This window comes from Catharus ustulatus, chromosome 4, assembly GCF_009819885.2.
Source record: "Catharus ustulatus isolate bCatUst1 chromosome 4, bCatUst1.pri.v2, whole genome shotgun sequence".
NCBI classification, from domain to species: domain Eukaryota; kingdom Metazoa; phylum Chordata; class Aves; order Passeriformes; family Turdidae; genus Catharus; species Catharus ustulatus.
The window spans coordinates 49,814,445-49,829,871 of record NC_046224.1 but is presented as its reverse complement, the minus strand read 5'-3'; the positions used below and the strand labels follow the sequence as shown (position 1 = coordinate 49,829,871).

Genomic DNA, 15,427 nt, shown 5'->3' with positions numbered 1-15,427 from the left:
CATTAAGGGAAGATAAGATTTCAAATATTGGAATTGCATGTAGTGATTAAAAAAACCCAAACAATAAACCAATCAATAGAACTGAGTTATAAGTCCTGGTGGCTTTTTTATGAAGTCCATTACTGAAAGTTCATAAACTTTCATAAGCATTGTATAAACTGTCATAGAAAAGAGGAAGAATCATTTTATAGATCAGTAGTGGGTGAAGGAGGCCAGTAATTTATTAGAGAACAGGTGACAAGTCACTGGAATCCTGGAACCTGTGTGTGGGGTTTTTTTTAGTGTGGGTTGGGGATTTTTTTGTTTGGTTGGTTTTTCTGATTGGTTTGTTTGCTTGTTTTTTAAATCTACTCATGTCACTGAAAATAGGGAAATAATGAGGCGAGGGGTTGGTGCTTGAGTCCTTGGAATGGTAGTAGCAAAAATTGATCAAAGTGTTGAGAAGGAACTTATTTTACTGAGTGGTTAGTAGAACAGCAGATGAAATCCAAAAATTAGTAAATGAGAAATAAGGCATTTAGGAAAAAACTTCAACTAGCAAGCTTGCAGTTGTGAACTTGTTAAGAGCTACATTGTGCTGGAAAAAACCTGGTGTCCTTGTTGATCACTGTCTTAAAACCCATCTCAGTGTTCAGTGATGGTCAAACACTTACATTTCTTAAAATGTGAATAAATAACAAAACTGGAAGTGTTATACTGCTGTATAAACATGTAGTAAGAATGTTTCTGTACATCCAGCTATGATATATTAATCTCAGAAAAGACACTGAAAATACCAGGAATTGTGACATAGATGGTCAAACCTAACGGAAAGATTTCTGTGTAGAGTTACTTGAGGTAGGAGAAAAATCTGTGTGGTCTCAGGTGACATGGGGAAGATGAATAATGAACAATTATTAATGAATTAATGAAAACTCTGGAAGCTAAAAGGAAAATAATTTTAAGTACATAATGAAACATTGTCACGAGGAAGCCGGATTAAAAATATGTTCAAAGTAAAGTCATGCAAAGTGACAAAAGCAAAGCCTCTCAGGATATATAGAAGATAGATATGACATTTGGCTTAGAAAGCTTCTTTAGCTACAGACTAGAAGTCTTGAGGCTGTAAAAAAATACACATCACTATCCTTCCCCTCAGATATCTCTTCAGCCAGCTCTCTGGCTGCTGGCTGTTGTCAGAGGGGTAATACGCTGACTGGATCTTTATTATACCATCATCATTAGCTGCATTTATACTAGGCACCATTTAACTATAAACCTAGAAAATTAAGGCATCTTCCAATTTGTGTTTCATACTCGAAAAAAATTTGCAACCTACTTACCCAGTTTTAATGGTATCCAGGACTTTTCCTTACTGAAACTGAATCCTTGTTGCCCTTCAGAAAAGGGGGGAACTGGAATTCAATCTAGTTGCTTTGTAAGCATCACACCGAGGTCATGACTCAATGAAGTTTTTAACTGTTGGGCAAGAATGAGAGACCAGAGAAATCTGTTTTGCTCAGTTTCTCATGGAGAGAAAGTAGTAGTTGTGGAGGACATGCTGCATGAGAACCAGTCTGCCTGACACTTTTCTTTAGTTGATTCACCTTTTTGCTGGCTGCATAAGGAGACGCTTTTGTTGGCTGCTCAAACTGGTGACTTTTTCTTCCAGTGGTGGCCCAGAGAATCACTAAGAAATACATGAGTTTTCCACCCACTGGGATTGAGTATTTTTATTTCTCTTCTGAGCAGGAGCATTTAATGGAATGTAGAATGGAGTGAAAAAAACAAGAGTGCCTTCAGCATGATAGTTAGGACATTGTTTTAAGCAAGGGATATGTGCCTTCCTAGCTGTTCCTGTTATCTCGTGCTTTATCATTTTGTTTACTGGTTTAATTTGGCATTTCTGGGAGCTTGGGTCTGAAACCCTAGTTCAGTCGCTTTCTTGCTAGTTGTTTGTGCCACTGAGCTATTACTCTTTGGATCTTACTCTTCTGATTTTGGGTGATGACTTCTAAAGGTGGTCAAGAGTACCTTTGCTCAGGGCTGCGTATTGGCCCAGAGCAAATAGCTTTGGACACTTTTCCAGAGTCTACCACCCAGAGCTTGGTGTTGTGGGATGGAGCTGGGTGTAAGTACTGATCGGCTCTCAGGTTTCTTCGTGGAATGTAGACAAAGTCACAAGTGTCTGGCTGTACACCCTAAGTTGCAGTGGAGCTAGAAAGCAGCCAACATCCCAGAGAAGTATTTCCTAGCATGTGGTAGTAACCTCTAGGATAAATAGACATGTCTAATGAATTTAGATATTACAAAGATTGAGATAAGCTGAATAGCTGCCCAGGTCTTAAGCAGATAGGTATCATCCCCTCACCAGAAATGTTGATAAATGCATCAGTGTTGTTCAAAGAACCAAGATATTTTGCTGATGTCATAATTACTGTAATGAAAGGATAAAAAAAATTAAGTAGAATTATTATTACATTTGACTGTGTATTTCATTTCAGGTAATCAAAACTGGGATCTAGTGAAAGCTTATGTAAAGGCAGGGAGGAGATACACATGTATTCCACGTTGTAGATTGAAAATGAAATCATTGAAATCAACCATGGTCACTGAACAATTTTTTTCAAGGCAGCTTTTTTATAGACTGTAGGTTTGGGTAAAATTGAGTAAATCGAGAAAATAACTAAGCTAATAAGAAATGCATCTTAATTTTTGGAATTCTAGAGTGCAAATAAAAGATGAATGTTTTTCTGTTAATATCTCTTGATTGTATTAATTTTAAAGCCAGACTGGGATGGGTTCAGGTTATGGGAAATGTTCCTTTAAAGGGTGCAAGTTACACCTATTGAATTCCACTTGTACAATGAAGTTGGTGGCTTAGCAACCAGAACACTTACGGATTAGCTTAATTAAGATAGTTGGTCCTGATTGTACCTGAGCGTAGTGCAAGTGACTCTAATGAAAAACAAATTTTCCAGTCTAATTTGTGTAGGTTATTTTTTCAAGGGAAAAAAAAAAAAAAAAGAATAAAATTTGACTAAAATCCCTGAAAGTGATGAATGAACTCCCCAAAGCATATATGTAAAAGAATGGCAAAGTACTGAGAACTCAGAGGGGTTGATGTATGGGGAATGAACAAGTGACTGAGGTTGGTTCAAAGCAGTATACTGATCTTTTAAATAGGATTAAAAATCAGTTTTTAGTATATGCTATTTCCACATTTCGTTTTCTGTATTTTTTTAATTGCAAAAATTTTAAATTCACATCCTTGTTATCTTCTCCTGCAGCATACTTCCTTTCTGTAGTTTCAGGAGTGTAGGTCTCCTGTAGTTCAAGTAAGGGATCTAAACAGGGCAAAACGTGCTGAAGCAGAATATCAAAACCAGTCTGAGGGTAGTGTTTTACCTGGGGAGTGGGATGATGGTGTTGCATATCCCCTTGGGACTGGACTTAAGTTTTATATGTTGGGTTAGGAACATGTGTCTGAAGCACTCACCCCTACTCTGCTTGGCTTGTGTTCTGCAACAGTGTTGGAGCCCATGAAAGGCTTCTCAAGTAACCATAAAGCAGATTATGTTCTCTGGGAGCACCTCAGTGTGCTCTAGCTGTTAGTGGGTAGCAAGCCCATGTGACAGACTGCCCTATAATGCAAATGGATTTTTAATGACAATCTCTGGACTGCCACACTGGGTAGGTGCCACCCTACTACTAACTGATCTCAACCTGGAGGTGACAAAACTCGGTGTTTTCAAAGCAGGTACAGTTATCTTTTCCTAACACAGAACAGGGTTCATCTGAGCATGATTTAATAGGTAATTTTAGCATTTCCTTGTTGACTAGAGGAGCTGTGGGAGGAGCAGGCTCATAAATCATTCCCATATGCTGTACATAAATGTATGTAAATATACAGTATGTAAAATGCTGTAATGAAGATACATGAAGATGGAAACTGTTTTTTGAGTCCTTCTAAGTTTAGGAAATGGGGGAAAGGTAATTGACTTGCCCCTGGTGTAGTGGTAACCAGTAGATGCATTATCTCTGTGTATTGAAAATTATATGTTTTTGATTTGCTTGAATTTGCAGGCTTAGGAAGTGGATTTAACAAGCTATTCAGAGCTGAACCATGATAGCATTCTTTCAATTTACACATTACATTCTTTCAATTTTTACATTGCTATAGAAAGCATTTTAATTCTTATTTACCTGTGGATATTTGCAAATGATAGACAGTGTTGTGATAATTGCATTACTAAAATATGTGAATCTTTGTGTGTTCTAGGCTGACCTGTCTCTGTACAATGACTTCAGATCTTGGAAGGATGAGCCTACTATGGACAGAACATGTCCTTTCTTGGACAAAATTTATCGGGAAGATATTTTTCCATGTTTAACTTTCTCCAAAAGTGAGGTAATGGAAATAGTCTGAATGTGCTCACTGATGTCTTCCCCTTAAATATATTACATGGAGCCAAAAGACCACTGTATTGTTTTCAATATGAAGTTTAACCATTTTTGTTTCATTAGAGTGTGACAATTTACAGTGAGGTCTTAAAGTTTGGTCTGCAGTATTGAATTGACCTTTTTTTTCTTCACCATTCTATTCCATTTATGCTCCTCTAGATATGACCTTTTTACGTCTACTACTTCAAATATTAGTCCTGTCTGTTAGAATCTGATCTTTGTAGGAATGGATGGAAGTTTTCTTCCTGATACTTCAAATACAATGTCAGAATTGTGTTCTGTCTCTTGTTTATATAGGGGGCAGTAGAGACCAATGTATTTAATTTTGTGAACTGATTTTGTTCCCTATCAGTCAAAGCAGACTGCAAGCATAGTCTGGACCTTGTCTTGGAGAGAGGTTTGAGTTACAAGAATTAGACTTGGGGGTTTAAGATTCAACAGGGACAGTTGGTAAATATGGTTTTAGAGGAATCAAATTATGACACTTTTTTCCTTGTGTTACTCCCACACATTCTCCCATACAAAGAAAAGACTGGAGTTTTACCTGTCCTGGGAATAACATGGAACTGATTATAGTTCCAACTGCTTTACTTAGCTTTTGTTCTTAAGCACCATTTACAGACTGTATTTGTAGTGTAGGTCAGTAGGGAAAAAGGAGCATATTCTTAGATCATTATTAAAATAAAACCAAGAAATTTAAAGTCCTAAATATTGATATTCTTTCCCAATAAAATTAAACACCTCACACAGAAAACCCTGTATTTTCTTCATAATGTTTTTCTGTTGTTTTCAGGAGGTGTTACATTCTTTTCCCATGCTTTTCATCCACTGTTACTTGCTGGCCATAAACACATGCAGTTAGTTAATTGTATACCAGTTTGTTATGGTTGGTGTACAGCATCATATGAACCTCTTGCATTAAAAAGTTTACTTGGGTGCTATGGGAATTAAATTGCTTCTGCAGTATATGTGAGTAGGCCATCCTGTTGTCTTTTGCAGCAACGTAATTTTGGATTTTGTTCTTCACTGGTAATGTAATCACTGTAGATTTGTATTGCCTTTTAAGGGAAGAAGGAGGCTTTTAGCACTTGTCAGTTACACCATTTATTGTTTCCAGATGCTGTGTATAGCAACTAACTTCTGTTTTACTTGGCTGTTGATAGGCTAGTGTGCAGTTAAACCAAACACTAAGTTACACATGTATTGTGTTTTTGAATAATTGAAAGTGCAGTTATGTGAATGGCTGAAGTATTACATTAACACTTAGTAGCCTCTTGTGTGTTTATGTGTAGGGTTCTGCTTTTGGGAGATAGCAGAGAGGATATTTCATATGAACTACTTTAATAGTAACATTCTGGTCTTAAAATATAAAGTGCAATAGAAAAAATATCTTTATTACTTAGTAGGAATGAACTTTAGCACAAAATTATTTCATTAGTAATGTAAGTTGCATCTTTTATTAAATTAAGTAGTGGCTATTACTTGAAATAGTGGTCTCGGCTAAGTGTTGAGTCCAATCAAGCAAAATGGTCACATTTCCAGTATCTTATGATTTTTTATAAGGAGTGAACGTAAAAAACTTGAGCAGAGTTGCACTTTAAGTAGACTAGTGTTTGAAAGTTGCAACTGGCATTTCTATATGTTGTTCAGTCTTACTTGTTTTAACACCTTGCTAGAGCTATCTTTAGCTGAAAAACAGTGACATAACATTTACTCATTTTATTCAAGATAAAGATGTATGCAACATTTTTTTGTATTTTTCATAGAACACAATAAAATAAGACCAATTTTTTAAAATAAAGTTTGTGCCATATTCAGTCTCTGACAAGAGCGCAGCATGTACAAATGCACGTGCTATTTGAGTGTGTGAGGAAAGGCTGAAAATGAAGTTGGTGTTTTAAACATGCTTCATTACATTCCTGGCTGTAGAGAAAGCCAGGTTGCCTCAGGGAAGGCAGGGTTATTTGCAGGGCAGGATTTAAACAGGAGCCTGGAAATGAGACCTCTTGCTCATGATAAAAGTGAAATCTTGTTTGTAATAGAATTTTTGTTTGGTGGGTTGATTTCCACCCCCCCGCTCCCCCCCATGTTCTTAACTTTCCAGAAGAAGAAATACATCACTGCTTTGAGGCAATGGATGAAGCAGAGCTGTTTTTAACTGCTTTCTAAATTTCTCTTGCAGTTGGCCTCAGCTGTTCTGGAAGCTGTTGAAAACAACACTCTGAGCATTGAACCTGTTGGCTTGCAACCTGTTCGATTTGTGAAAGCTTCTGCAGTTGAATGTGGGGGACCAAAGTATGTTGAACTAACACAGGGGGATAATCATGATTCATTTGAGATCTCTTGGCTTGAGAAAACTGCTATCAACTGATCAGCTCAGTCATATTTGTATATTTAATTTCCTAAAATCTAAGACTTCAATATTGTTCTTAAAAATTTTATGGGAAAGTAAGCATCTGATAAATGAAACTTCAAACCCCGCCTCTAATATAGAACAAACTCTATCATTTGGGGAGAGCTTGACTTTTGCTTGTTTTGGTGCATTGACCCTGAAAGTAATACTCACCTCTTTGGAGAAGACCATTCTGATATTTATACCAGATGGTTTGAGCTGGGGGCTCTGAAGCTGGAAAGCAGCATGAAAGAAATAGGTATTGAAATAGTACAGCCTGGGTTTATGACATCTGGAGTACTTGTGGCATAAAAAATTTAGGACGTGTAGGATGCTGTCAAAGGTAGCTGAAATATTTGAGGAATATAGAGAGTTAATCCTCTGAATCTGAGCAGCAGGAATGTAAGTGGGAAAGAAGATGAATGAGAGTTTGAGCCTAAAGTAGCAAGTATACTTTGAATGACAGGAAGGAAGGTTATTTTAAAAATTCTGGAATGGTCCTAGAGAAATGTGAAGCAAGACTTGTTGTCTGGTACTGATACAAACATTGAAGTTGGGTGAGAGGGTCTTGCCTGAGGCACTGGGGCTTTGGTGTGGAGAAGGAAAGGGATTGTAGGATGCCTTAGTGGATGTTGGAGTAAAATAGCAAGGTCAGTCTGGATATTAATCTGAAGCCTTCCATGTCTTGAGAAAGACTTGACCTTTCTGTTGGAGGTATTTTGGACAAGTTGACAATTTACTCTGTAATATTTGATTTGAGAGATCTCAATTTTATGATAGAAAACTTCCATCAAAATGTTTTTATCTGACTAAGATTTTTTTCTTTCTCATTGCCATTGTTTTTTAATCCTTGTTTTTCCTCTGTTGAGTGGAAGATAAAGTACAACTGACCCATCTCAAAATTCTTTATTTTCTCTTTAAAGAAGCTGTATAAAATGCAAATTGTGTGTTTTATTACGTAGTCATTGATCCCTTCTAGCCTGCAAAGTTCAAGCAAATATTTTTCAACTTCCTCCTATCACTGGAACACTTCTCAAGCCTCTCATCAGAAAGGGCCCACACCAATAATGAAACTACTCAAGGGGTAGTGAATTCCTATCCAAGATCTGCCACTGTAAGCTGTGTTCCATAAAAGCACTAGAGAATCTGGACAGTCAGAAACCTCTGAAACAAGTCAGGTGTCATTAAAGAATTATCGGCGAATGGATGAAAGTAATTGTGGTTCAGATAACTTTGCTACATCTTGATGTGATGAAATACTTAGCCAGGAGACTCAGCTGCATCACTCAGAAATTTCTGGAGATTTTTAACCTGTTTCCTCCAGTGTAAGATAACTTTTAAATCAGAACTTAGAAAATCCTTAAATATTTGGCAAGGTAGAGATTAATGTTTTGAGATGACAATGCTCAAGTTGTAATTTAGTTATTTTAGATACACCAAAAGGTTAAGCAAATTCTTTTCCTTTTCCAACTTTTCTCTACCAACAAAAACTTCTGTGTTGCTGCTTGTAGATAAGTAATAGGTAAGGAATCTGCAGTATTTAACTGTATTATGACAGCAATTGTACTTTGCCTTATGTATTATTACTGGCACTGAATGGGAAGCAGGTGTTGCAGTTTTCGCTGAATCAGTGTAGCAGTTTCAGGTTTTTATTTTTATATGGTGCAAAATGCTTTTTTAATTGAAGCTGTCATCTTAAATGGGTAACTTAATATAGGCAAACTAAATATAGACAAACTAAGCTATAAAAAAAGCTAGAGTAATGTTCCTAAAGAAGTAATTTTGTACATTTGCTTTTTGTTATACATTTGTGTGAGGGAGCAGATAGATAAAATAGTGGGTAACAGCCCAAATAGCATAGTGAGGATGGAGGACAGAGAGCTGTAATAGTAATACAGAAAGGTTCTGAATATACAGAATTTACTGAATGGTAACTGTGATGGTGTGTAGTGAGTGCTGCCTTAACAAAAGACAGCTGGGTTTCCCCAGAAGATTCACATAATTGTCCCCATGGGGAACAAAGCGCTGAGCTGTGTGTGCTGTACAGCACAAAACTGAGTCACCAGCAGGAGTGCTCAGCATTTAAGTGGTGTGATGGAAGACAGCATAGAGAAGGCAATTATGTAACCAGAAGAAAAAAGGGGTTTTATTTTCCTAGCACTGAAAATTTGTGTTCTGACAAAGCTAGACTGAAATTGTGATCCAGCTTGCTTCAGCTACTTCAGGATTTCTTGTATCAATGAACTGCTGTCAGTCCTTGTAAACGGCTATGGAAAATTGTACACACACTTCAATTTTCTCCTGTTATACATGGTTCTGTGGACCAGCTGCAGGCAATTTAAAAGGGCCGATGAGCCACTGTTTAGAGCCACAGAAGCTTAGTAATTTTTTGTTTCACTTTTGAAAGACAGCTTGTTCTTAGACTCCCCAATTTCATGAGGTAGAAATGGGAAAAAGAAAAACCAGCAGCTTTTAAAATTAATGAAACAGTGGTTGCCATGACAACCCAATTCATCTGAGATGCTGTAATACAGACATTTCGAGTAAATCAAATTCTACTCATCTTTTAAAATTCATTGTTTTCCTATTTTTTTTTTTTTTGGGGGGAACAGTTTGTGGTGACTAATGACCTTTCCTGAGTACTTCATAGTTCCAGTACACCAGAAGTAAATTTGATTATTTTGCTCTCACTTTTTGTAACTGTAACAGAAAGAATTACTGCCAGACTGCCCGTTTTCCTTTGTCCCAAAAGATTTTATACTTTGAATGTAAAATATGATTTCAATTTGAGCATAAGTGCAAAACTGGATTTAAAATGCATCTCAGAAGACTGCTCTTCTGTGGGGCTGAATTTTTTAGGATGAAATAACAATATCAAACAGAACTTTAAAAAAATTTTGTTTAAATGTTGGCATCAACTGATAATTTAAGAAATGTTTATTTGACATATCAAGAGGTAATTAAAGAAATCCCACTGTGCCAGAGTTGTCAAGCCAATTTAAATTAGTGAATATGGAAATGCATTCCCAGAGCTGAAGGAGGTTTTAGAATTCAGAAAAAGCATCATAATGCACCAGTATTGAAATTAAATTAGGGCCTTGTGGAACTAGAATAATTGGCAAAATAATGTAATAATTGCTGCTTGTGAAATGAAGATAGAGACTCATCTATCTGTGCCAGTATGAAACAGTTCCACTAACACCTTAAGTACACACATGTGTTTAGACATTAATGTCAGATTCGTTTATTAAATCATGTGACCTTTATGTTTGTAGGAAATGTGCTCTCAGTGGACAAAGTAAGTCATGCAAGCATAGAATCAAATTAGGAGATTCAAGCAGTTATTACTACATTTCTCCTTTCTGCCGTTACAGGGTAAGTAGATTTACTATAATTTAATTTTGTGTAGTAGTTGTTTAGCTACTTTTTCCATACCTCTATACAAAATTACATTAACCACCATTATTTTTATACGACTTTAGATCACTTCTGTGTGTAACTTCTTTACATATATTCGATACATCCAGCAAGGACTGTTGAAGCAGCAAGATGGTGAGTATAAAAAAATCATATTTGACCTACATAAAGCGACATTTACATAGTGCCTATTCCTAAAAGTTGCTCTTTGTGCAGCAAAGTTCCTAGCTGTGACCTGACATTACAGGTTATCAGTTTATAGTCATTGTTGTAATTTTAGAATATGGTGATATTTTACTCTCCAATACTGTTATTTTTTAAAACAACAAATTATAATGCATTGGTTTTCAGTCCATTTAAAAACCCCTTCTATAGTAAGATATGTTAAAACAAAATCTAACTAGGGGCGTTAGTCACAGTTTTTCCATACAGTAGACAAAAATCAAATCTGTCACAGAATGAATGTGGAGATATTTTGGATGCAAAGAACTTCAATTTGGTTTGATCTGGGCCATTTTTTCTTTAGCTTGGTGTTTTGTGCAGTTGACACAGCTGTTTGTCAGCCTATTTTTTCAGGAGGAACTTGCAAGAAACACAATGTTTTGGGTTAAATTGCAAAATATAAACAGGTAACATTTTATATATACAGAAAACCTGTAATTGTTCATCTGGATGCAGCTTAGAAATTGCAGTGGCCTGGACAAATCTTGGTTAGGGCCCTGGTTATAAATGTAAGGTTTGATAACCCTGCATCCCAAAAGAAAAACGTGGTTTTTACTGCCATTGCTTCAGGCTGTGGCTTGCAGGGGGTTCTCTGTCTTTGTTACCCAGTTGCTTTGGTCGTGTCAGAATGTCATATCCAACAACTGCTTACTTAAACTGTGTCTGCACACTAATTAAGAGATTTGCTTAGCTGTGCTATGTGGTTCCAATATGTCCACATAAAAGATGATGTTTGTGAAAACATATTCATGGTGCATTTAGTTACTTAATTCCGGAATTTAAAACATGTTGCATGTTGGCAGTGTAGTTTTGCCTTTATTTTCAAGACTGTTTTACCTGTTTATCACTATAAAAGGAAAGGAAGATGATTTAACTGTGTTTAAACTGCGCAGTGTTAATTGTATTTCCTGTCCAGGTCAAAATATATTGCGAAACAGCTTTCAGTCCAAATTTTTTTTGATACAGATCATATAATGCAAGCTCCCAGAAATATTGAGCACAGATAGTGGGGGAAAATGTCATTAGCCTCATGTCAATAGTAAATTAAAATATTTGCTTTCATTGTGAAAATGTAAATTTTTTTTTAGTTCTGTTGTATTTTAAAAAGTAAAGTAAAACAGTTAAACATTGTAATATTTATGGATGTCTGTGCATTTCATTATTCCAGTTTTCAAGTCTCTGTGGATTTGCTTCATCAAGAATTTGGCTAAAATTAGCCCTGCTTTGCTGCCTCACCTATAGTCATGTCTTCATGATGTTTCCAAATTTCAAGAGCTCAGGATTTTAGCTACACTCAGATATTTCTAACCTGAAGTACTCCCGACGTGATAGATAGACTTACAAAAAATATTGCTGTTAATTTTCAGTGTTAAAAGGTCATGGAATTAACCAGAAATTCAGCTATTTTCTATACTTAATTATATTTAGTAAAACCTTCAGCTGATGGTAATTTTTACTGATTTACTAGCATCACTGAAGATCTTGAAAATATGTTAAGTTTTAATATGATTTGTAGTTAAAAGTCTTTTACTTTGACCAAAAGGACCTGTCAAATTACAATTAAAAATTGTTTAATTTGCTATTGAGATAAAAAACTTAATGGGTTTTTTACATCATATAATGAAATACTTTCAACATTATCATATTGATTTATTCTTCCCAAGAAGTTTGTAAAAAAAAAAAGTTTGTTGTTTTAGTTCAGTTGTCGTTTTTACCACTAGAACACAGAATTTGCATTTCTAGCTTTATAATGATTTCAACAAAACATTCACTAGAATGTAGGCACTTACCATATTTGTCTGTATAATGTGCTGCATGCATTTCTATAATGCACCATATAATTTTTAAGACAGAGGACACTTTTACAAAAGTGTTTTTTGAACTATGGTAGGGAAGACCTCGTACTTTTTGTTCAGGTTAATGATATTTGTAGACATTCTACATCAGGATCTTGACTGCATGGCAATTTTGTCTTGATTAATGATATACCCCATAATTTTGATTTGTATTGCTGTGATGTCTGGAAGCTTAAGCTATGCATTAAGCTTACCATGTTTAGGAAGATACAGATGAAATGAGAAAAATGGGTCTTTCCTACCCTGTTTATTGTTGCTGCCAGATTACTGTAGAAAAGAGGGAGCAAGAAAGAGATTATAAATGGCAAAATTATAAGAAAATTACAGATTATTTGCTGAAGAAATTCTTATTCAGCAAGCTTTATTTTTTCTTTTTGTAGTAATTTCACAGAAGATGGGTAGTGAAAGCTTAAATAAGAAACTGCGATTAATTGAAGCTGACAAGAAGTACTGATGTAGTTCTGTTCTCCATTTTAAAGAAATCTAAAATCTGAGGAAATTTTCTTAGGACTCTCATTTAGAATGTTTAGAATATGCACTTGAACAAATTTTGTCATAACCTACACAATTAACCCTTACACATAATAATGCTGGTTTTACCAGATGTTTGTTATAAAGTTCTTCTAAAATCATGTAGAGTAAAGCAGCCTGAATACATCAGTTGAAATGAAATGTGAATTTGGTATATTTAATGATATTTCTGTCTTTTTTAGTGGATCAGATGTTCTGGGAAGTTATGCAGCTGAGACGAGAGATGTCACTAGCAAAACTTGGCTATTACAAGGAAGAGCTCTAAAACTTTTTACTCTCGCGCGTGCATGAACTTCATTGAATATACATAACTAAAATTGCTGAACCTTTTTTTGTCACTAGATATTTATTTCCACGAAGTGGGTCCAAGATCTTTTTCCATTTGCAGATGGCACTAAGAAGTACTGTGATTGTTTTAAACTGACCTATGCTGTATATGCATACATATAACACTTAGTTGAACAAATGTGGTAAGCACTTGCAGGTGTATTAGTGATTGTAATTTACATTTAAAAACAAAACTTCTGATTAAAGTGTTAATCTGAAACAATCTCTGTCTTTTGTTGTTTGTGATGCAGAATGATGTGAACCTCCCAGTAGGACACTTCAAAATGTAAAACTGATTTTATGCAGAGTGAATAAATGCCTGGTATTTTTTTTTCATTGTAGTATTTAGGTACACTTACAGATCTCTCTATGATGTATGCCAGTACAGGTAACAGACATATGGGAGAACTTGGAATTGTTTGAATTGCTGCTTTCCTATACTTGTAATTTTTAAAAATATGTATGTAAGAAGAGAAAAACATATAGTGAAGAGTCACAGCACAATAAACCCGAGTATCTTCTCTTTAAGGAAGGGTGCTTCTCAAATATGAAGGAACAATAAAATTATCTTGTTTTCTCGTTGGTTAGAAATCTAATATGACCCCTATATGACTGCTAAAACCTTTCTCTATCCCTCTAATTTTCTTTCACTAGAATTTTTTTCATTCCTTTAAATTAGATCTTTCTCCCACTCCTCTGGGATTTCCAGTTTTCAATGTCTTGCACATCGTTTCCCCCTTAGTTGTTCTTGAAACTGGGAAATTTCTATGATGTGATTTCTTTAACATGCTGATGATAATTTCCATATAATGTTACAATTTGTGTGTATGAAAAAAATGGTGTCAGAGAACCTCAAAAAAGGATCCTGGCCTCTTTAAGAGATGCTTTTTCTGTTGGAAGTGTTTCTTGGCACTTGAAGTTCAAGTGGTCATTTTTTTCCTGAGCATTGTCTCAGCTGAAAGCAGACAGTTGATGATGTTAGAAGGAATATGGTTGTGGGTATATGGTAGACTTGCCTTTTTGGAAAAACACTGGATCTCAGTCCTGATAACTGTTTGTTAGTTGCCCGCATGATTAAAACTTTGACAGGTAAACTGACTGGAAGGTGAGCTTATACAGTTGGTTTTTTATCAAGAAACATCTCAGTGGATACAGGTCTCTTTGATGCTGAACAAAACCAAGACGATTCATCATTGTCTTGCTGCAATGTTCTCAGCTTTCATAAAAGTCGATAGAATGAGCAGTGAAATTTAATACTATGCTTGTGTTGCTTGTATATACGTGAAAACATTTTGCAAGTGTTGGCTTTGACTTAACATTGATATTTCAATGTTAAGGTAAAAACAAGAAACTAAATCTAGATTTATTAGTAGTAGACTATGTATGTCCAACCTGAGCTATTTTCATACTGAGGGAATACTTTTCTCAGTCTCCTCTCACTGGGTACTACTTGCTGTTGTAGAAACCTGGAATAATTCTACCAGCAGTTGTTACAGGATTATTTATCTATTCAATAATGCTAAGGAAGTCTGGCTTTACTTACTCTTAGAAAACAAGCTGTGTTTATTGGTATTTTATGTTTGGCTCATAAATGCTTCCTAAATGCTTGTTAATCCTTAGTTTAGATAATGAGATAGAACTGTTTCCATGATTAGCTAACAGTAGGCAAATGGTAGCAAGTAGATGGTGCTATTCTGACATAATATCCTTGTAACCACAAAATCCTGTTGCTCATTTAAGTAGAGAAGGATTCTTTCTATACGTGGTAGTATCCAAAACGTATTATGCTGAGGTGATTTTCCTGTCAAAGATGCACCCGAGGTGGTGCTTCTCAGTAGTAATGACTGTTTGACTCAGTTATATCAACATCTGTAAATGTGACTGACTTCCATCTTCATGTCCCTACTCCAAAATTCTTTTCTATATTTTTCATATGAACTATTTATCATGAGAAACCTGTGTCACTGTGAGTGCCTGGGGCTTGTAAAAACTGGTCAGCAGCTACTTGTCTGGTGGATATAATTACTTCCAAAAATGTCCTGATTCCAGACTTCATTGGAACTTTTGCCTTTTTTAGATGTCTATTCAGAACATTTGTATATTTTTCTTCTGTTTGCTTAGTGGTGACAGAATATGGGCAGTTTTCAGCATTTAAAGATGGACTAAAAGAAAGTGAAGTAGCATTTGCTGCTAACCTTAAAAGAGCTTTGTTCTATGTTCTCTTTTTCCCATGTTTTCC

General features: G+C 35.6%; 1 protein-coding gene across 4 annotated transcripts in view; it reads left to right on the top strand.

Moving 5' to 3' along the window:
* Positions 1–13,411, top strand: part of LOC116995684 (RAB3A interacting protein) — a 32,291-nt gene extending 18,880 nt beyond the window's left edge. For all 4 annotated transcript variants that reach the window (XM_033058572.1, XM_042779217.1, XM_033058573.2 and 1 more), the window contains 5 exons: positions 4,262–4,390; positions 6,626–6,738; positions 10,111–10,210; positions 10,318–10,387; positions 13,044–13,411. In XM_033058572.1, the coding sequence (XP_032914463.1) occupies positions 4,262–4,390; positions 6,626–6,738; positions 10,111–10,210; positions 10,318–10,387; positions 13,044–13,126 (495 nt within the window). In that variant the 3' untranslated portion in view covers positions 13,127–13,411. The remainder of the gene's footprint in view (positions 1–4,261; positions 4,391–6,625; positions 6,739–10,110; positions 10,211–10,317; positions 10,388–13,043) is intronic.
* The last annotated feature ends 2,016 nt before the right edge of the window (positions 13,412–15,427 follow it).